At 33.9% G+C, this 21,651-nt stretch overlaps 3 protein-coding genes and 1 long non-coding RNA gene across 5 annotated transcripts; 3 read left to right on the forward strand and 1 right to left on the reverse strand.

The window, feature by feature from the left end:
- Positions 1–4,818: 4,818 nt before the first annotated feature.
- On the forward strand, positions 4,819–7,893 carry LOC133680765 (inactive leucine-rich repeat receptor-like protein kinase CORYNE). Its single transcript, XM_062103749.1, has 2 exons — positions 4,819–6,439; positions 7,020–7,893. Exons 1-2 carry the CDS (start codon positions 5,565–5,567, stop codon positions 7,327–7,329), a joined length of 1,185 nt encoding a protein of 394 aa, XP_061959733.1. The 5' UTR covers positions 4,819–5,564; the 3' UTR covers positions 7,330–7,893.
- Positions 7,894–9,841: 1,948 nt separating this feature from the next.
- On the forward strand, positions 9,842–15,356 carry LOC133693211 (disease resistance protein RUN1-like). Of its 2 annotated transcripts, XM_062114387.1 has the most exons (7): positions 9,842–10,226; positions 10,353–10,845; positions 10,987–12,085; positions 12,195–12,470; positions 12,580–13,506; positions 13,613–14,140; positions 14,865–15,356. In XM_062114387.1, the coding sequence occupies exons 2-7, from the start codon at positions 10,358–10,360 to the stop codon at positions 14,925–14,927; spliced, it is 3,381 nt and encodes a 1,126-aa protein (XP_061970371.1). In that variant the 5' UTR covers positions 9,842–10,226; positions 10,353–10,357; the 3' UTR covers positions 14,928–15,356. The 2 variants fall into 2 exon arrangements, with proteins under 2 accessions (XP_061970371.1, XP_061970378.1); XM_062114394.1 differs by lacking the exon at positions 14,865–15,356 and having other exon boundaries at positions 13,613–14,285.
- Positions 15,357–15,728: 372 nt separating this feature from the next.
- Positions 15,729–16,778, reverse strand: LOC133690706 (uncharacterized). The gene is made up of 2 exons (XR_009841492.1): positions 16,645–16,778; positions 15,729–16,309 (listed from the first exon to the last, which is right to left on the reverse strand). It is a non-coding gene; the product is annotated as an uncharacterized LOC133690706 (long non-coding RNA).
- Positions 16,779–17,836: 1,058 nt separating this feature from the next.
- On the forward strand, positions 17,837–18,784 carry LOC133694157 (light-regulated protein 1, chloroplastic-like). Its single transcript, XM_062115620.1, has 3 exons — positions 17,837–18,071; positions 18,162–18,317; positions 18,427–18,784. The coding sequence occupies exons 1-3, from the start codon at positions 17,896–17,898 to the stop codon at positions 18,491–18,493; spliced, it is 399 nt and encodes a 132-aa protein (XP_061971604.1). The 5' UTR covers positions 17,837–17,895; the 3' UTR covers positions 18,494–18,784.
- Positions 18,785–21,651: the final 2,867 nt, after the last annotated feature.

Raw genomic sequence — 21,651 nt, forward strand, 5'->3', positions numbered from 1 at the left:
TTTTTTCAATATTAGATACATAATAATTGAAAACAAATTGCGAACATCCTCGTAAAAACCTAAAACATTATAAGAAAACCATGAAAAAAAATACAATAATAATTGAAATATCATATCAAGGTTTTTTTAGTGCATTTAAATCTAAATCTAATAAATAAAAAAATACACCAGGGTTAGACCCATGTGGTCGACTTTTTTTAATGTCTCTATTTAAAAAACATAACTGATGATACATCATTTAATTCTGCAAATTCTAGCCACCTAAAAGGCAGCTGAAAAATTGAGGTTCGATTAGTTTGAGTAAAAAATCTACTTTCAAGTTATTTTGATCTCAAAACACCTAATAAATATCTTTAACTCCACAATAAATCAATTTATTAAGTAAAATTTTTTCTAAATCAATTTAAAAATACAAAATTAAACCAAAAAAATATATTTCTCAACCATAATCTTTTTTTTTTCTAGCAAAATGAGGGTCAAACAACACCTCAATAGAACTCCTCTAGTATAATGAAACTTATTGACACTAGAGTTCATGTTTTTTATGGTAAAAAAAAGGTCCAATAGATAACTTTCTATTTTTTTACTTGTATTTTAGCAACTTTCTCTCTCCTCCCTCAAATCAGAGGTAAAAAATAAAATATAATGAAGTTATAGATAAAAAATAAAAGTATAGAAATTAAAGGGATTGAAAAGGTAGTCAGAAAAAATAAGGGGTCTAAAATGAATTTTTTTACATGAATTTTAGAGTGACCATATGTGTTTGTAAAAAAAAGATTTAATCTGGCAACAAAAAGATCTAATCGAGGAGAAAAAAAAATATTAAAGACCAAAAAAAAAAAGATTAAAATAACACTATGAATTCCTATAGAAATAGTCGATGCCTTTTATAACTTAGGATATCTTGAAGAACTAAAGTTAAAATAAAAAATAAAAGTTGTCATCTAATTTTATGATAACTTGAAACTCTAACTGGTTTTTAGAATTCTAGGTAAAAAGGTTAATTATATAATAGAAAATGTGATAATTATTCTAAATATTTTACCTAAAGTAAATTGTATTGTTGTTTGTTTTTTTTTTAAAAAACAAATACTTATTCTGCTCTCACTAAATATTTACCTAAACTAATGTATCTTTTTTGAAGATAAATGATCAATAAATATAAGACAATGATTTGAGACTTATGCATCTCAACAATATTCAATTCTCACTTTTAACAATAAAAAATTGAATCTAAAAGGATGATAGCGCTCCATTATTTAATTATACCAAAAAAGAGCCTGGAGGCCATACTCGCATATAATGGGCCTTCTTAGAAACATTGTTACCCGGCTCGAATTCACTTGCTATGATGGGGGTAATGTATCTAGCATATAAATAAAATTATAATCAAATATTTGCAAAAAAAAAAAAATGAAGGCAAAAAGCAGAAATTGCATGATATATGTTTTTTTTTAAATGAATGTTGTCAGCTGGACAGCTAATTTACTGATAGGATAATGATTTACTTATAATATAAAAATGAATAAAAATATACTTGTGAATGCCATCCCGTTAGATTTCATTTAATTTTTTTTTATTTTTTTATTAATACAGGTGTTTGAACCAGTACGAGTGTACCTTAATTAATCTCACGGGTTTTAAAGTTAATGATCATATAAATTTTCAGTGGCTATCATACTAGCAACCACAAGGCTTGAATCTGAAACCACAGAAAAAACAAATTTTTTAATGCTAAAATAAATTTTTTATTATTAGACTACCTACTAGATGATTAATTATTTTAATTTTTAAAGGATAGGGTTTGTTTAAGGATTATATTACTCCTAGATTGAATAAAAATTCAATTGACAAGACTTTTTTTTGAGGATTTGTCAAAGGTTTTATCATTTCATAAAATTCCACACAAAACTTAATATATGAGAATACTCCTATCGTTTTTATTATAAAAAAATAAAATTAGTGTAACTTTTTTCCCGAATAAGAAATCGCATCTAAACGTAAAGATGAAACTTCCACGCAAAAATAAGAAAATTTCAAATATGAAAATCCATTAAATAAATAATAAAACAGGAGAAGAAATAACATTTTTACCTTTGGAAAACATAGAAAAATTCCAGAAATAGTAGCGGTGCGGGGCGACCACGTGTTGGAGCAAGGATGATAGAAACAATAGAGGCACGTGTCTCGTACACGCTGATGGGCTAGGCGAACTCCCGTGTCGATTTGCATGCTCCGACGACTAAGAAAGTGCGAGGCCACTTGGATCAGGGTGACTCCCTTTCGTCCACCTCTCTGCACTAACGGTGCTATTCAACATCGTCTAAAATAGAAGATATAGACTCAAAAAGCTTTGGTCATTCTTCCTCTCTCTCTTTACTAGTTTAATCGGCGGAAGCTTGTCCGTGCCATGTTTTGTCGATGGGCAAGGAGGATCAACTGATGTGGAGGTGTCTGGATTGACGTTGATTATTTCGCCGCTGCTTTCCTCAGATTTCAGGGCTGGTAAAAGGATGGCAACTGAATTTGGGCTGAGATTCTTTTGAAGAAAATAATTTTTCTTTCTCTTTTTTTTTTTAACAGAAATGTTTTTCTTCCTTTTTTTATATATCTCAATCTCCTCGTCTCATCTCTTCCTTATCCTTAAATTGTTTTAGAGATGAACTTAACCTCTCACGTTTGTCTTGTTCTTTCTTTTTTCTTGATCACTATTTCACTTTTTAATTATTTTATTTTATTTTTCACAAATAAAAATAAAACAGATTATACGGAGATCCTCACAAATAAAAATAAAAGGATTCATCTTTGATTCCTTATAGATGAAAATAAACAGGATCATCTTGAAATCAAATTTTTTCATAATAAAAAAGGTCTCAACTAGAGACGACCGACCACGCTTAACTCAAAATGTTATATTAATTATAAAATTTAGTTTGACTTTCCTCATTCTAGGATTTGATAAAAGAATATCATGATAAAAAGAGTTTGGCTTTAACTTATTATTTGCCCATTTCCTTATTGTACTAATAGATAAATAAAAATTTGGTGGGTTTATAGAGCAACCAAGCAGTCTATTTAAGGTGAATTTTAACCTATTATTTTTATAGAATGATGAACTCAAAGATATTTTTAACTTGTTATTTTATAAAATGATGATGTTGTTATACTCAGACATTATAATGATCAATTAAAAAAAATTTAATTGATAAAAAATAAATGTTAAAGCTATCACTTCACATAACCTTTGAGCATGTTTTATGGTGAACTCATTGTTTTTTTATTTTTATATATTATTTAAAGGCCAATCTTGTTTGCAGTAGCTTCTAATTTGAGCCCATATTGTTTGAGAAAGGCTTCGATCAAATCTTTTTATTTCTTCACTTTAGAATCATTCAACTTTAAATTCTAGACATATATATATATATATATATATATATATATATATATATATATGATGTAGACTTCAAGAAAATATTAAATAATAAAATATAAGTTTGATTAATTTAATTATGTTTAAGAAGAGCTTGTAGGTAAATATTTAGACATTACAAAAAAATTCAGATTTATCGATCTTGATCTTTTGTTATTATTTGAGTCATAATTGAAACTACAAAATAAATTTTAATGTGATTCTAATTTCATTACAAATTAGATATTTATATATTTTCAATGATATGTGGGTTTAAATTTGAATTTTGATTTTGCCAGTAAATTACAAAAACAACTTTAGCCTTATTTAAATTAGTTAGACTATTGTTTTATTTATCTTTTAGTTATTTTAGGCCTTTTAAATATATTAGGGTTTTTATTTAAATTTAGGTTCATTGGATTATTATTATTTTTTAGGTTTATCTATATTTATTAGGAATATTCTATTAGAATTAGGGTTCTTTATAGGTTAAATACTCTTTTATGGAAATATTTTGAAAAAAGGACTATTTTTAATAATAAAAAATTGATATTTTTACTATTTTTTTTTGTGATTGAATGATTCTTATTTTATGTTTTTAATTGAATTTGCAAACTTTTTAAAATTGGATCAATTTCATATTATCTGTTTATATTTGTTTATATACATCATTGTATTATAACTTTTGTTCTCCCAAATAAGTTGAAGTTAGGTAAAATTCGAAACCATTCAAATATAATTAGTATATTTAAAAACATGTCTGCATCGGTTTTGTCTTTGGAAAGACGGCTGTAAAAGTTAACTGACTTCTTAACAATTTTGGTGCTAAAGTTTAACACGGATAAAATGACCGCTTGCTACAAATAAAAGGATGCAAAAAGGAGATTTTGCCACCGTAATTTAAATTAGGTTTTGCACTGAGATCTCTGATTTGACCAAAATCAATCAATAAATTCTTTATAAAACGAAGCATTAATGATTTGCGAACATAGAATTTCACTCACCTAGGGAATAATTATGCCAAAAAAGAAAAAAAAAATTAAGAAAGAACAACAGGGAAAAGCAAATTATTCTCAGACGAAGAAAAACATTACTAATCCCCACGACAGCATTGTTTAATAATCAAACCCCACCCCAATCACAATTTCTCGTGGTGTTTCGTCCTCCCCAAATCAACGGTCCAGATCTCATCACCAAATTAACTCCTCCTTTACGCTGTGGCTGTGGCTATGGCTGTGGCTCTCCCTCACACTCAAACACAGAGTTCGATGTTTCGCTTTCGGCCTCGTGACAGGGACACGAGTATGCGTCTACTTACGTGGCAATGGACCCCACTCTGTCTGGTCTTCTGAAAGGCGGGAAGGGAAGTTTTGTCCTCCTGAGAAAGAGAAACAAATGAAAGATAGAGAGATACCCCCCCTCTCATTTGTAAGAAAGTAAAACGAGAGATAGACACCCACACAAACACACACAGAGTGGGCCTTTTTTTGTTTTTTTTGGGAGACAGTATTAGTTAGTAGTCGCTTAGCTCTCTTTTGTTTCTCCACCTGCTACTTGCAAGGTAGTTTATCAGTACACACATTGTTGAGGGTATATTTTTTTTTTTTGTAAAAAAACTTGTTCTCGAGGTAGTCAGAGAAGACGATCTGTCACTCTTCTATTACAAAGAGGCGAAGATTCTATCATTTCTGATGTTTTTGTGTTCTGGGGTTCGTTGAAGACCTTTTCTTTGGTGAAATGTGGTGTGTTTTGAGGCTAGTAACCGATGTGCACTATTTTTAGAATGAAATTCACTGAAAAAATAGGAATAATTGACGTTATGATTCTTCTTTTCTTTCCGGTGAAGATTTTGAGTCGAGATTTGATTTTCATCTCATAGTATTCCATCGTTTCCAGCACTTAAAAAAGTTCTCTAATCAAATTTGGTGCAGGGAACTGGTCCTTTTGAAACTCTGGGGGTTCTCCTTTTCAAGCTTGTTAGTGTTTATGTCCTAGAGAATGCTAAAGACTGAAGCTTTATAATTAATGATTCTTGGGTTTGAGCTAAAATCTTGAGTTATAAAGAGTTTCGAAGGCGTGTGCTGTGGAGATTTTGTTGAGCTTGTGGTATCATTTATAGGGTCTCGTGGGAGGTTTTGAGGCTTTTTAGGTCCTAATGGGGAAAAGAAGATACAGTACTCAAATTAGCAACAACAAAGACACATCTTCACTGCTTTTTCTGTTCATTCTTTGCTTATACTACACAACTGTACAATGCCAAGAAAGTAGTAAAGTCACACCTCCATTTCCTTCTACACCAACCCATTCCAAGAATGGACTCAAAAGAATACTTGTAAGCATCTTTTTAGGAGTCTTGACTGGATTGACAGGAGCCGTTGTTTTTGCTTTTGTAGTCCGTTTCCTGGTCCGGTACATGAAGAGAACTCCAATTCTCAAAGGCCCGGTTATATTTTCTCCAAAAATCACTCCTAAAAGTCTTCAATCAGCTCTTGAAAATGAGAATCAGTTGCTAGGTTCAAGCTCCAATGGAAAGTATTACAGGACTGTGCTGGACAATGGGCTAACCATTGCTGTCAAGAGGTTTGAGCCATTTGAGATTGTCTCCCCGGAGAGGCAGAGCAAGTCAGTGAAGAGAAGGATACAGCAGGAGCTGGAAATGCTAGCTAGTTTGAGACATCGGAATCTGATGAGTTTAAGGGCTTATGTTCGCGAACCAGATAGGTTCTCTTTGGTTTATGATTGTGTGCCAACTGGGAGTCTTGAAGATGCAATGAACAGAGTGAGAGAGAATGAGTTGCAGCTCGGGTGGGAAGTTCGACTACGGATTGCCGTTGGGGTTATCAAAGGGCTTAGGTATCTTCATTTTGATTGTGTCCCTCAGATTTTGCATTATAATTTGAAGCCTAGGAATGTGATTTTGGATGCTGAGTTTGAACCAAGGTTGGCTGATTTTGGACTGGCTAAGCTTACGCCTAATCTGGATAGAGCTACATCTGGATATAGTGCTCCTGAGTGTTTCCAAAATTGCAGGTACACGAAATTCTTTTTTTTGCTGCACTTCTATTTTGCGGCAATTATGATACGATTCAATGACTTGTAATTGGGATACATCATACATGTTCGCGCCATCTTCATAACTGCTCTTGGTCTCTGCATCTTAATGGTTTCTGATTATTGCGTTTCTTTTGGTAACTTACTAATCTGATAACTAATTGTATTGATTTTTAACATTTTTCATGGTTCTCTTTCGTATCTTCGAAGTTTCAGCTGTTTTATTTGATGGTAAACAAAGGTGAGTAATCTGACTACAGTGGAAGTTAATCTGGCTAATAAACGAATGGGAAGCAAATGGGTTAGCTAAAGCACCTTTAGAAGTAGCTAAAGCTCTTTAAGAGGTCTACCGTTCCCCACCTGTTCTGCTTTTATTGGGATTTCTTGATGCTAACTGGTTGGTGTTTTAGAATCTTTGCTTAGCCATGTTCTTTAGCTTTAATTTGTTTATGATATGTATAGTTGCTTTCTTCTTTTATTTTTGATGCATGCTTGTTTTAAATTACAACTTTGTGATGTGGTTATAACAAAGATGGATCGATTCTTCCAACTTTAATAGGTATACGGATAAAAGTGATGTTTTCAGCTTTGGGATGATATTGGGCGTTTTGTTAACTGGGAGGGACCCTACCGATCCATTCTTTAGGGAAACAGCTAGTGGGGGTAGTTTGGGTCCTTGGCTTCGGCATTTGCAGCAAGCAGGGGAGGCAAGGGAAGCGCTTGATAAGAGTATTCTTGGGGAAGAAGTTGAGGAAGATGAGATGCTCATGGCAGTGAGAATTGCTGCTGTTTGTCTATCAGATATGCCTGCAGATAGGCCTTCAAGTGATGAGCTTGTCCCCATGCTATCTCAACTGCATAGTTTTTGAAAGGAAATGCAAGTAAAATTGCTAAAATCACAAGCCTGCTGATTTTGTGAAAATGGAATTTTATCTTGAGGGCTTTGGTTTGCAATCCATGTGGAGCCAACTCTTTTCTCAGATTGGTAAGAGGTCGAGATGTGGTCCGTGTGGAGCCCTATGGTTGTCGCCTTTTTTTTTGGGTGTCCACCAATTCTTGAATTTGGAAGCTTTGCTCATCGTCATATAGCAGTAGTTTACAGTGTTGTATACCTAATTGACGCTGTAACTGAAGATTGGTAGCCAGGGAGATTGCTAATTCTAGAGAAAAAAACTTATCATCAAATGACTACGTGGGACACAATCTTGCATTATTGTGTTCCTCTTCTAATGATGGTGGGGTGGTGTTGGCTGTCTTTGTTTGAACATAACTTTTTTGAAATTGCACGTCCTTTCACCTTGATAAAAATCCTGCTGTTCTCTTTTTTATCTACTTTGTCTAGCAAAGGTGATGTCAAATCTAAAGCAAATGTCATGAACCTTTAAACTTTATTGCATCAAATTAGATCCAATTGTGGTCTGATCTTTGTTGAATATTGTCTATATAGTCAACGAGTCAATGCTCATGAACCTTAAACTTTATTGCTTCGAATTAGAACAAGGGTGGGATGATGTTTGTTGATTTTATCGCTTATGCAATGTGTCGATGCTTGGCGATATCGTCTTTCCTGTTGAACTTGTTTCAAGGGGTGATTTTGGGACGACCATTTTAACACTGTTAGAACCAACCAAGTTGTATTTCCCCCCATTGACGTTGAATAGAGAGCAGTTCATGCTTGCTTTTCTGCTTTGTGGCTCAAGAGTGACAACTTTTCTTTGCCTTTTGATTTCCTAAACAACAGGAGTTTCTTCTGATATAAATATTTAGGATGAAGATAAATATGGAGTTAGCGTTCTCTAAATCTCTAAAAAAATAAAAAGATAAAATCAAGAAAAGAATATATGTTTTTACTGGTATATTAAGTTTTAAATTTCAAATAACATCTTTTAATATTATAAATATTCATATAATAATATTAGAAAGCCAAACAAAAGAGTTCTTCTATCCTAACTTAATTTACTCCATAATAAAAATTTATATTTATAAATATTAGAAGAAATTGTTTCTTTCTAATGTAAAATAGATATTTTTTATTTTTTTTATTTTTTTATAAATTACATCAACATCTTCTCTACGCCGACCGTTCATACATGTCATGTTATTATCCATAAAGCTTTGCTGGGAATATATTCTAGTATTAATTTTGCTGAATAGCCTGGAATCATTAACTCCACCTGTGTGGCCTGCAAATGTCGTGTTGGCAGGGTAGGAGATAGGAAGGAGTATTGATCGAGAGATCTAAGAGGCCATGCATCCGAGGCCAAAAGCAGGAGGAGCATGCTCCAAAAAGCTGAGTTGAAAATAAAATAAAAGCTGGGGAGTAATAATATACTGTCAAGTGTCAATCGCTCCTTACAACTGTAATTACCAAACGTTCCTGTTTGATCCTTTTATAATTGGAACAAGCACCCATTTTGCTGGCATGTACTCCTCCTTACTCGATCCTGACGAGTACTTGTGAAGAAAACATACAATTTCGCTCTCGTCGTTTTTAAGCTAGGCCAGGCTCTAGGCTTCTAGCAACTCTCTTTCCTTTACCCTCTTATCGGTTGTGATGTGTAGGGATTTTGGTTTTTGGAAGGAGAATTCAGACTCGTAGCAATAATTGATCCAAAGTCACTTCAGACTTCAGTGCGTTCGGGGAGATTTTTTTATTTTTATTTTAAATTAGCACTGCTTTCCCCCCCTTAAATACTAGCAAAATAATATAGTTTCCAAAAGTTTCGATGAAACAATTTAATTTGTTACATGTCATGATTAAGAATAGTAACTTTGTAAGAAATGTTGTTAAGAATAAATATTTATGAAAAAATTATTAAAATAAGTTGACATATACTTTAAGATAAAAATATTTACATTTCAGAATTTTAACAAACTTAAAATTCAAAAATAAATATTTTTATTCTTGATTTTAAAGATTTTTTTTATTTATTTAATACATTTTTCATAAAGATACTAAATTTATTATAGAGAGTCTTTGAGTACTTCCATTAAAACTGGTTTTTGGATGTACTTAAAATTTCTATTATAAACCTGAAATCCTTTAGATTAAGAAAAAAAAAACTCCAAAAACATTATCATATTAATTAATTATTATACCAAATAGTAAATTTTTATTTATTTACATGTGGATCGTCACCTAGTCAATGTCTTCTTCGGAAGAAAAGAACCCAGGGCTTTGAAAAAAAGGTTCGTGGAAATTTATTACCATTTGATTTTTGACAGTATGGGATTAGACCCGCAGACCAAACATCACGTCTGAGAGATGGACGCAGCCAATTGCATGGAAGTGGAATGTGAGAGCCAGGGTCTATTTAGTTTGCCTTGTGGAAAATCATGCTATTTGATGTTGACGCTGCCAGGACAACACGGTTGATAAAATACACCACACATTTTATTTTGTTTTCAACGTTCTACACTGCTACAGTCCCCAAGATAACTGTTAGATGCTCAAGCAGTAACTGTACTCAATCATCAATCGTTACCTCTCAATATTCTAGCTCAATATTGATCAATACGCGGCTAAAGGAACTCTATCTTCGATAATTATCACTTTTTTTATATATAATTTGCAAGAAAGCATTTTCTTTCTCTGAACAATATCCGATTGGATAACAGATGCTTCCTTCTTCTTTGGAGTATTGCCTCCACTAACCTTCAGCCCTCAGTAATTTAATCTTCAGCTAACCTTTCCGACTGCTGCTAATTTGATCATTACAGTCACCAAGTTGGTGGAATCCGATCAACTCACAAGCACCTTATAGAGGTAGGCAACCTTTGCGATTGATGCTACTGATTGCCAAAGCTTTTATGTTTACATCATTTAGTTAAGTTCCTTCCATCCATTTTATTAGTAGATCACTGCTAATTAATTGTGCCTTAATATCTGCAGCTGCCATGACAGAGCCAGAGTCTTCTGGCTCTAGACCAAAAGGGGCCTACGATGTATTTCTGAGTTTTAGAGGAGAAGATAATCGCAAGACTTTTACAGATCATCTATATGCTGCCTTTGTCCAAGCAGGAATCCACACTTTTCGAGATCAGAATGAAATTCCTAGAGGAGAAGAAATCTCCAAACATCTTCACAAGGCAATTCAAGAATCAAAGATATCTGTAGTGGTCTTCTCAAAAGGATATGCTTCTTCTAGATGGTGTCTTAATGAACTTGTAGAGATTCTTGAGAGCAAAAATAGAAAAACTGATCAGATTGTTCTTCCTATATTCTATGACATTGATCCTTCAGAAGTGAGAAAACAGACAGGCAGTTTTGCAAAAGCATTTCATAGACATGAAGAGGCTTTTACAGAGAAGGTGAAGGAGTGGAGAAAAGCTCTTGAGGAGGCTGGAAACCTATCTGGATGGAATCTCAATGATATGGAAAATGGGTATGCCTTTTCTCTCCAAGATTCACCTGCACACATTTACGGAGTAATCATACATTAGATTTTACCATATGAAAAAATAAAATATTTTCTTAGGAGTTTTAATTGCCTCTCTATTAATGACTTGCTTTTGTCTATGGGCAGGCACGAATCAAAATTTATCCAAGAGATTGTCAAGGACGTGTTGAATAAATTGGATCCCAAGTACATAAATGTTGCCACTCACCTAGTAGGTATTGATCCCCTTGTCCTTGCTATTAGTGACTTCCTAAGTACTGCAGCAGATGAGGTTCGCATTGTGGGCATACATGGGATGCCAGGAATAGGAAAGACAAGTATAGCAAAAGTTGTATTTAACCAATTCTGCTATAGATTCGAAGGAAGTTGTTTCCTTTCGAATATCAACGAAACATCAGAACAATCTAATGGTCTGGTTCTTTTACAAGAACAACTTCTTCATGATATTTTAAAACAAAATACTGTTAACATCAGTAATGTTGTTAGAGGAATGGTTCTGATCAAAGAACGAATTTGTCACAAAAGAGTTCTTGTTGTTGTTGATGATTTGGCTCATCAGAACCAATTAAATGCTTTGATGGGAGAGCGAAGTTGGTTTGGTCCCGGAAGTAGAGTAATAATCACGACTAAAGATGAACACTTGCTTCTTAAAGTGGATCGAACATATCGGGTTGAGGAATTGAAACGAGATGAGTCCCTTCAACTTTTCAGTTGGCATGCCTTTGGGGACACCAAGCCAGCAAAAGATTATGTTGAGCTTTCGAATGATGTGGTTGATTACTGTGGAGGACTTCCTTTAGCCCTTGAGGTTTTAGGTTCTTGTTTGTCCGGGAAAAACAGAGCTAGATGGAAATGTCTAATTGACAAATTGAGAAAAATTCCAAACCGTGAAATTCAGAAAAAACTTAGAATAAGTTTTGATTCACTGGATGACCATGAACTGCAAAATACATTTCTTGATATTGCATGCTTTTTTATTGGTAGAAATAAAGAATATGTAGCAAAAGTACTAGAAGCCCGTTGTGGTTACAATCCAGAAGATGATTTGGGAACTCTGAGTGAAAGGTCTCTGATTAGAGTTGATGCTTTTGGAAAGATAAGCATGCATGATCTATTACGAGACATGGGAAGGGACATCATTCATAAAGAGTCACCTGGCCACCCTGGAAAACGCAGCCGAATTTGGCAACGTGAGGATGCATGGAATGTACTCAACAAGCATATGGTAATAACTAAATGCTTACACAAAAGCAAAATCATGCAAGTTTATCTTTATTTTCAACTTCTTGCGTACAATCACTTGGAAGTTCTATTGAATTTTGTTGGTGTTTTAGGGAACGGAAGTGGTAGAGGGTCTAGCGCTGGATGCCAGAGCATCAGAAGATAAATCACTTAGCACAGGATCATTTACAAAGATGAGATTCTTGAAGTTACTCCAAATCAATGGAGTACATCTCACTGGACCTTTCAAACTGCTTTCTGAAGAGTTGATATGGATTTGTTGGCTCGAATGCCCTTTGAAATCTTTTCCATCCGATTTGATGTTGGATAACTTAGTTGTTCTTGATATGCAGTATAGTAATATCAAAGAATTATGGAAGGAGAAAAAGGTGCGAAACATGCTACAATCCTCTAAAATTTGTCCTTGATACAATTTATATTTTCAAGTTACCATTTTTATGATTAGTCTTCTTATTATTTTTTTCACTGACCTGACAGATTCTCAACAAGTTGAAAATTCTTAATCTCAGTCATTCAAAGCATCTTATTAAAACACCAAATTTACACAGCTCAAGCCTAGAAAAACTAATACTTGAAGGTTGCTCGAGTTTAGTTGAGGTGCATCAATTTGTTGGACATTTAAAGAGCCTTGTTTTATTGAATCTGAAAGGATGTTGGAGGATAAAGATTCTTCCCGAAAGTATTTGTGATTTAAAGTCTCTTGAAAGTTTGAATATTTCAGGATGTTCACAACTTGAAAAGTTACCGGAACGCATGAGTGATATTGAATCCTTAACTGAGCTTCTAGCCGATGAAATTCAGAATGAGCAATTTCTCTCTTCAATTGGACATTTAAAGCATGTGAGGAAGTTGTCATTGCGTGTATCCAATTTCAATCAGGACTCCCTATCATCTACATCTTGTCCTTCACCAATTTCAACATGGATTTCAGCAAGTGTTTTAAGAGTGCAACCTTTCTTGCCAACTTCTTTCATTGATTGGAGATCAGTGAAACGTCTTAAACTTGCTAATTATGGTTTGTCTGAAAGCGCAACTACTTGTGTCTATTTTGGAGGCCTGTCCTCTCTCCAAGAATTGAATCTATCGGGAAACAAATTCCTCAGTCTGCCTTCTGGCATCAGCGTCCTTACTAAGCTGCAGCATTTGAGAGTTCAGAATTGCAGCAATCTTGTATCAATTTCAGAGCTTCCCTCAAGTTTAGAGAAATTGTATGCAGATTCTTGTAGGTCAATGAAAAGAGTATGTCTGCCAATCCAGTCAAAAACAAATCCAATTCTGTCTCTAGAAGGGTGCGGAAACTTAATAGAGATTCAGGGCATGGAAGGTCTAAGTAACCACGGTTGGGTTATCTTCTCTAGTGGCTGCTGCGACTTGTCAAATAACAGTAAGAAGAGTTTTGTTGAGGTACTGTCTTCGTCTATCTTGCACACACATAAACACTGACACATACATACGTGCGCGCGCGTAGTGTCTAAAATTTCAGCATTCTTTAAAATCAATTTATCTACAGGCATTGCGCAATGGTGGTTACGGGTATCAGATTCACTTCGATGGTGGTACGATGCCAAGTTGGTTGAGCTTCCATGGAGAAGGATCTTCATTATCATTTCATGTCCCTCCAGTTTTCCAGGGCTTGGTTCTTTGGTTTTCTTTAGAAAATGTCAGTATCATGGATGGTGAGCTTATTATAAAAAATAAAAGCAACGGTATTCAATTGTTTAAATCCTTAGAGCTGGCAAGCTTTGTGCTTCGTGGAGGTTGGATAAGATACGTAAGTATAAGTGAGATGGAAATGGAAGAACATGGCGGAGATGGGGAATTGGAACTCTCTGTGAAATTGACCAACACATATAATGCAGTGAAAGAATGTGGGGTTCATGTGATCGCAGAGATGCCCTCATTTGAAGAGTTAGAAATTGGAAGAGATAGGGTGATATCTGCACCATATCATTCCTTTTACGGTTCAATATCATCTTCAACAATCGAGCAGTGGAAAGATTTTCTACTTATGGAGTTCCCCCTATCGAGAATGGTCTTGGTGCGAAAATTCTCACCTGACTTCAATTAGTTTTGAAAAATCCATGCCTTGTGCTCTCTTAGGTTTGATATGATTGGCTTCTTGTATAAAATAAATAAAGCATTTTTTTATTTTGAGTTATATAATCTTCCTTGTTAAATGCCAATTGATCCCTACTATCATAACTCCGTGGTTCAATTCTGTAGTACCGGTGTTCTTCTCGTCTAAAATTAGCCTCGATTGTTGAATCGAAGGATGACTTTGGGCATGAATTCAAGTGTCGACTAGTCACAAAATTCCATGAGTCCTCTAAGTCTTCCAATAGTTATGGACAATCTTGATTCCAGAACAGATAGTGAATGCAATGGCCATAACTAAGACTTGCTGTTCTGAATATAGCACAAGGCTTAACACCATTGAATCTTAAGGAGACTAGTGGTTGAATGAGTTTTAGGGTTATTTGTATTGCTTTATTTCAGATATTTATACAATAGAAGGAGCAGTATGCATAGAAAGCTTCTGTCTAGCAGCTAAGATTGTGCAGGAGAGCAGAGCCGGCTTGAGCAAAATTATAAATGAAACATTTAAAAATATATAAAAAATATTTTTTATGTATGTCTGACAAGCGAGTCCTTGAGCAAACTTCATTTTGTATTCGAGGCTTTTTGTTAAATAGAGGCAATTTTCATTTCATAAAGCATATTTGACAAATATGCTTTACTTATTCTTGGCGTCTTTTTGTTAGGCGGGAGCTTTGTGCCATTGCCCAGGTTTCCCATGTGCTCTGGCCGGCTCTGCAGGAGTGTGATTCTTGATCAGCTGTAGATTGTGTACCGTGCAGGCATGATTACAGGAGAGTGAGTGATTCTTTAGGACATGGAGTTTGTCTGGAGATTATGTACTGTGCTGGCATGATTGCAGGAGAGTGATTCTTGCCTAAATCTAGCATAAATGATTCATATCTGCTGCATTCCTAGTTAGCGCATTATAGTCAGTCCAGCTAGAAAATAGCACTTCTTCAAAGTTCTGCTTTCCAGTCGCACACAGATGTATGGGTTCTTGCAAATATGAAAAATCTGCTTCGAGATAACTTTAGTATAAGAACAAGAAAAAAAAAGACGATGACAATCTTTATTTGCATGTTTAGTATAGACTGGATAAATTACTGGCAGCTGTATTATATAATCAAGTTCTACCTGATCAACCTAGAATCTTATCTGGGGAAATTGGATACAAGTCTAAAGCTTATATAAACTCTTCAGTTCATGTCCCTTTCAAGAATCGGATCACAGCGATTCTTGGCATTCCTTTTGCCTTAGAAATATGAGCAAGTGTTTGGGTGTTCTGCTCATAAAAGATCAGAGCCAACTTGTGTCAATTTACTCTGCTATTATCGAGAAAATCTACCGTAGATTGGCAACGTGGAAGTCCAATATCACAAGTTTTGGGGCAAGAACATTGATTGGGTGTGAATTTCTTGTTGGTTGCGTAACAAGCTCTTTTGCCCTCTTAGTGTTATGAATGGCTTTAGTTGATTCTGGAAGAGAAATGGTGCGTGGAAGAAAAAAGTCCCTTCGTGGTCAAATGGAAATCCACAACGAACAAAGAATTGCTACAAATTGATAGATCCAGTGCCATTGTTCTAATCAAATGAGGCCAGAATCCAGAAATTACGAATATCTATTCATCTGAAATTCCTTCATTGCTTTCACGTAGAATATCTGGAGTGACGCACTTGGTTGTGTGCAAATACTGAGCTATGAACCTGACATTTCACAACCATCTTCACTAGGTGGAGGCAATATTGGTTTTTACCGATACGATTCTGCAGATCTGACAGCCATAGACCAACTGAAATACTAACTTGCAAGTTGCAAATCCAATGGTTTAGATTAAGTGCAGATAAACTATGAACTCCACTCTCTCTTCCAGTCGTCCTAGCATATGCAGATTGGCTTGGTTGTTCACTGCTTCCAACCCTGAAATTTATGCTTATGAGGACTTTACACACAGCTGATGTTGCAAATGCTTTTGCATATAATTTCTCCCATTCGGTTATCATCTTGGATCATAGGTTAGGAGGAGGAAACGCATGATCTGGATAGAACTCTACCATGTTTAGCCCAGCTGCGTCATCAAGTGAGCTGACTTTTCTCGTGTTATTTCTGAATTATAGTACTGGTACCATCTCTGGCAAATAAAACAAAGTTTAAGTTCATATTTTGATATGAAGAGCCCTAATAAGCTGGCAGTTGTTAATCATTTGTCTCAAGAAAAGCACTATGAATATCTGAAGATTACGGAATTTTTTTCCAATCCACATGCATAATCGGTACGATAACCCACTCAAAAAGCTAATAAAATGGCAATCAAGCTCAAGAAGCAGATGACTTGATACAGTGTGAATCAAGATATAGATAGCTCAGGCAAGGAACCCGATTAGAGAAACATGAATTGATGTGAAGAACCAGCAGCTGGCTCTTTAAGTTTTGTTTCTGTCAGAAAAATTTAAAATTGGAACTTACTGCTCATCTGATCATTGTGAATTTGACAATAGATTACACAAATGTAAGAGATTATCAATCGATCGCTCAGCAACTGTTTCTGCAGATTGATTAGTAATTCCAAATTCATATCTTCCTCATTTCGTACTCTTCGATATACTGACTAGCACACAAGCCTAATAGTGCTTGTATCCAAAATTTTATTTTAATTAAAAGTTAAAATTTTTAAATTTTAATAAATGGATTCTAACTTATACCATTTTTCTTCCTTCAAAAAATTATTTTAAATAATTTATACCACACATATCTCTAACTTTAACTAATTTTTGAAATAAAATATTTATAAAAAATAACTCTTAAACTATTACTCAAAGCCAAAAAAAAATTTTCACATGTCGATTGCACTCTAAGTCAAGTATTTAAACTCTTTTTAAAAAATGATATTAATTACAAAATTAATGCGTTGGATACAATCCAATATACTTAATTAACAGGGGTAATTAAAAATAAAATATAGTAAAGATGTTTTCATAGTTTAATATTTCTCATTATAGTTTCCGTATATTAAGTATTGATACTCACATTTATTCTCAAAAGATACTTCTTATATTTATTTTTAATGAATTTTTTTCTGAAAAAAATTAATTAACCCATAATTTCCTTTATTTATCTAACCTTTCTCTAGAACCTTAATAAAAAAAAAACCTGTTAAATTTCGCTCCGCCACTGGATCAACTATACCAAAATTGTTTTTGCGATTTTCAGAATATTACATAGAAACTAAAAAATTCTGAAATCAAAATCCATGGTATAATCGGTGGGTTTAAGATTTTGGGCCCGGCTCATTTTGGATTTCATTTCAATTAGTATTTTTTAAAATTTTAAAATTTTAAATTGTTTTGAAGAATTTATATTAAAAATAATTTTTAAAAAATAAAAAAAAATATTATTTTAATTTATTTTTTAATAAAAAAACATTTTTAAAAATAACTACCAAATATCACACTAATGAATATTTCCATTGATCTTTTGTCAACATTTGAAATATTAAATGAGCAAGATACTCGAGGCTGAAAATGCCAAGCCATCTAAAAATTAAAACCTTTACCACCACATTTTTCAGTCAAATAAAAATCAAACCTTATCCGTTCCAAAAAAAAATCTTGGCTACCTTATCCGTTGTCCATGATCATTATCCAACTACCACATTAGAAATACAGATCCCTCTCCTCTCAGTGGCTTCAAGCTCCGATCCCACACTATTCACAGAAAATGGAGGCAGCCATATTTCTTACACCATCAATTCTCCCTCTTGTAACACCTAACAAAAGTTTAGCTTCGGCAAGGAGGGTCGTCCCAAGGTTACAGACCTCCAAATGTTCCCCGATCAAAGCAAGTGCTCCAGTGACAAACGACACTTCAACAGTTGATTACAGCTCCTTTACCTCGTAAATTCAGCTCTCCATCACCCTCAGTTTCCTATCTTCAACATTAAAAGTTACAGTTAACAATATACTTTCATTACATGTTTTGTCCAGTGTTTTTCCAGCTGAGGCTTGTGAGACAATAGGAGGAGAAGCTTGTAATGTTGAGATGTATCCTGAAGTGAAGCTCAAACCAGATGCCAGAAGTAACACTCCCAGCACTTCAGAGCAGATTGATAGAGAATATTTAGAGTACAACAGTGCCAAGACGTAAGATCTCAGGACCCCATCTTTAGTTTTACAAGTTTAAAGATTTGCAATGACAAGAATTGAACAAAATATCTGAGGTTTTAACAAGGATTCTTTCGTTTCATTACAGGGTATTCCTAGACGAGGCTTGTGATGATCTCGGAGGAGAGTTCTGCGACCCTGGATATCAGGGATGAGTTTAGCAGTAACATCTTACCAAGAAAAACAAGGAAAAAGAATGGAATGTGTCACCTTTACGTTCTTGACTTCCTTTTCTTTCACTGGGGTAGCATGGTTCTCTCGGTAGTGTACATTAAGTTCTTGAATAAAAAACTTACGTGAAGTAAGCTTTCTATACTATCAAATATAATAGTGCACTGTAAATGCGCAGGGCTGGAAATGATTAGGAAGGGATGCTTTCTATTAGAACAAATTCCGGCTTAGCTAGTTTGCTGTTAATACTGAGAAAAAGGATCATTTCAAGTTCAGGTTATTTGCAAATGCAGCTGATATTGAAACTATGGGAAGCGTTTAACAAGCCAAGCCACAACAAAAGAGTGAGATTCGGGCTTGCACTAACGAAGTTCATAATCAACCTTTAAGATGTAGTAATGAAACTAGATGCACAACTGAGGCTAACAACAACGCAGGAAGATGAAACAACCAAAATGGAAATACTGAAAATCTCCCTGGAAACTTTAGTTGCGGGAATAACCATGACTAATTGCAAAAGAAAAGGCAAGCTTCTGTTCAAGTATTTAGAACCATCAAATGCTGAAATCAACATTTCATTTCAATTTGCAAAAACAAGGTACAAGATAAACGGATATAAACACATATGAACACATCTGTTACGGGAATTGGGACTAGAAGTCACAGAATCCAAAAGAAAGGGTTGAAAGCGTACCTGTAATGGTGTGGAAATCATATAACATCATTTAGCGGAGAATAATTTCTCCACACTAGCATTAACAGCAACATCATTTTCCATCTCCTCATCCTCAATGATCCCCTTAGACAATAATGAACTAACGACTACTTTGCGATCATCCTCAGCTTCTAATAGCACCCCGGGAAAACCAAGAAACAGTAGTATTTCTTTTTCCCGCTGCAGAAATTGGTGTATGATGAGAGATTACCAGGAAGGAGAGAAGCACAAATGGGTGGGACTGGGAGTGGTGCATTTGGCTCGTAAAGAAGAATGCCAGCTCCACCATCCACGTTGGAGATAACTGCCTGCTAAATTTTCAAAGCTACTAGCCTACTAGAATTTAGATAAGGGAAGCCTTTTAAAGCCCGATAATCGAAAATCTCCCAAGCCCATGACTATAAATAAATTTAATCAATCTGTATTTTTCTTAAATAAAGTAGAATAACTCAAACAAAACTTTTGTTAAAACACATTAAAATATGTGCTATACATCATGATTGTTAATACTTTCTAAGTTTTTATTTTCTCCTTCAGCGATTCATTTTTATTTAATTCCAAATGTAAAACTTAATAAAAATCATTTAAATCTAAAGATTGCATTTCACTTCTTCAATATAAGATCACCTCTTTACTCTCAACCTAGCCATAGCTTTTCTTTTCTGTTTTAACATAAATAATTAAAAATAATTACAGTTTAAATAACACATCCGAATGTAAATACATGAAAATTGTTTTAGTTTCTCGCTCGCATTAATTAGTAAATAAATTGGATTTTATTTATTTATTTGTGTAGTGGCTTTGGGCCTACCAACCTAAGCAATCAAATTATTGGTATCATAGAATTGAAATTGAAGATCATAGAATTAAAATCGAGGCTCTCTTCTAAATTTACTATAATATTAGATGGAGACCCGATGGTTGGGTGGTATATAGTTTGTTGTGATCCTCCTTTTATTTTTTTCATAATCAATTATATGTCCCATTAAAGTCAAAGTTACGGCAAACATAATGGTGTATGCTAGTATATCTTTTCTAAATGTTATTGATTAATAGATCAAGATTAAAAAACAATTGAAACATTGATTGGTTAAAAAAAACATCATGTTCAGTCGTATAATGATTTCATTGCAAGACAATAAGAGTGTTAATCATACACATTTTCAACTTTTAATCAAAGAGATCCTAAGCTATGAGCATAGGATCACCGTGGTATATCTAACATACCAAATATGCCAATATGTTTTGCTTTCCACGCTGGAGGTTTGTTAAAATTAAAAACATATTTATTTTTATTTATTTACTTACGTCGTTTTGATATATTAATATTAAAAATAAAAAAAATATTATTTTAATTTATTTTTAATAAAAAATAATTTTTAAAAATAACCGGAAGTCCAACTCAATTAAGCTCAAAGCAAATAGTATGATCTCTCTTACACAGTTGTTTGTTCTTATTTTTTTCTACGTGATTTGAACTAACAGCCAATTGGCATTTTCCTCTAACGGAATCTGTGAAGTTGCAGGACAGCGTTGGGCATAGACTAGGCCATGATTGTTAATTATGCAACCTCTCCACGATTTTCCACATGAAACTGGAGAGATGCAAAAGGCCGGATACCATGGGAAAATGCTTCTACGAAATAAACATTTTTGTACGCAAAGCATCGTCGACTTTCGAGTTAAAAGCTTGCTTTGCTTTCCAAACCTTTTATTCTCTTCCAAATATATTGTTTAAAGCTTCAGTTGAATTGATCTTTTCTCTGTTTTTGGAAGCATAGTGGTTATTGATTTTCAAATATTTTTCTTAAAAATATATTAAAATAATTTTTTACTTTAGTATATATAAAAATCTAAAAACATTAAAAAAAAGTATTTTTAAATCTTCACGAAACACAATTCAGTGGAGTACTACAAATGGATAGAAATGGATAGCCAGCCCTTTTCCCTCCTGCTCAATAATCCCTGGAGGGCTGTATCATCATTTTTTCTTTATATAGTTTTTTTAAAAAAATTAATAGACCTCCTAATAAATTAGAAAAAAAAATCAAATATAATTTTTCTATCTAGAGACATTTTCCCCGATGAGATTAATTAGAAATGAAAAACGAAGCATTGACCGACATGTTACATTCTATATTCAATATTTTTTTAAAAAAAAACATATATATAGCAACATGCAATATTACGTTCAATATGAGGAGTATATAGTGCATCGCAGGGCAAAAAGGCCACAATTTAATGGAGTTTAAATAATTCAGTTGCGAGCAAAGGCGTCTGATCAATCTACTAAACACAGAAGGATAGAAAAACAACTTCTTAACGGTATCAAAATGTCCTTGAATAGAATTTTGCTATATGCCATACAAAAACAAGACAGGGAGAAATGGTGCTAATAATTAATTGGGCAATATCTAAATAAAAAAA

This window comes from Populus nigra, chromosome 1, assembly GCF_951802175.1.
Source record: "Populus nigra chromosome 1, ddPopNigr1.1, whole genome shotgun sequence".
In the NCBI taxonomy this organism is placed as follows: Eukaryota; Viridiplantae; Streptophyta; class Magnoliopsida; order Malpighiales; family Salicaceae; genus Populus; species Populus nigra.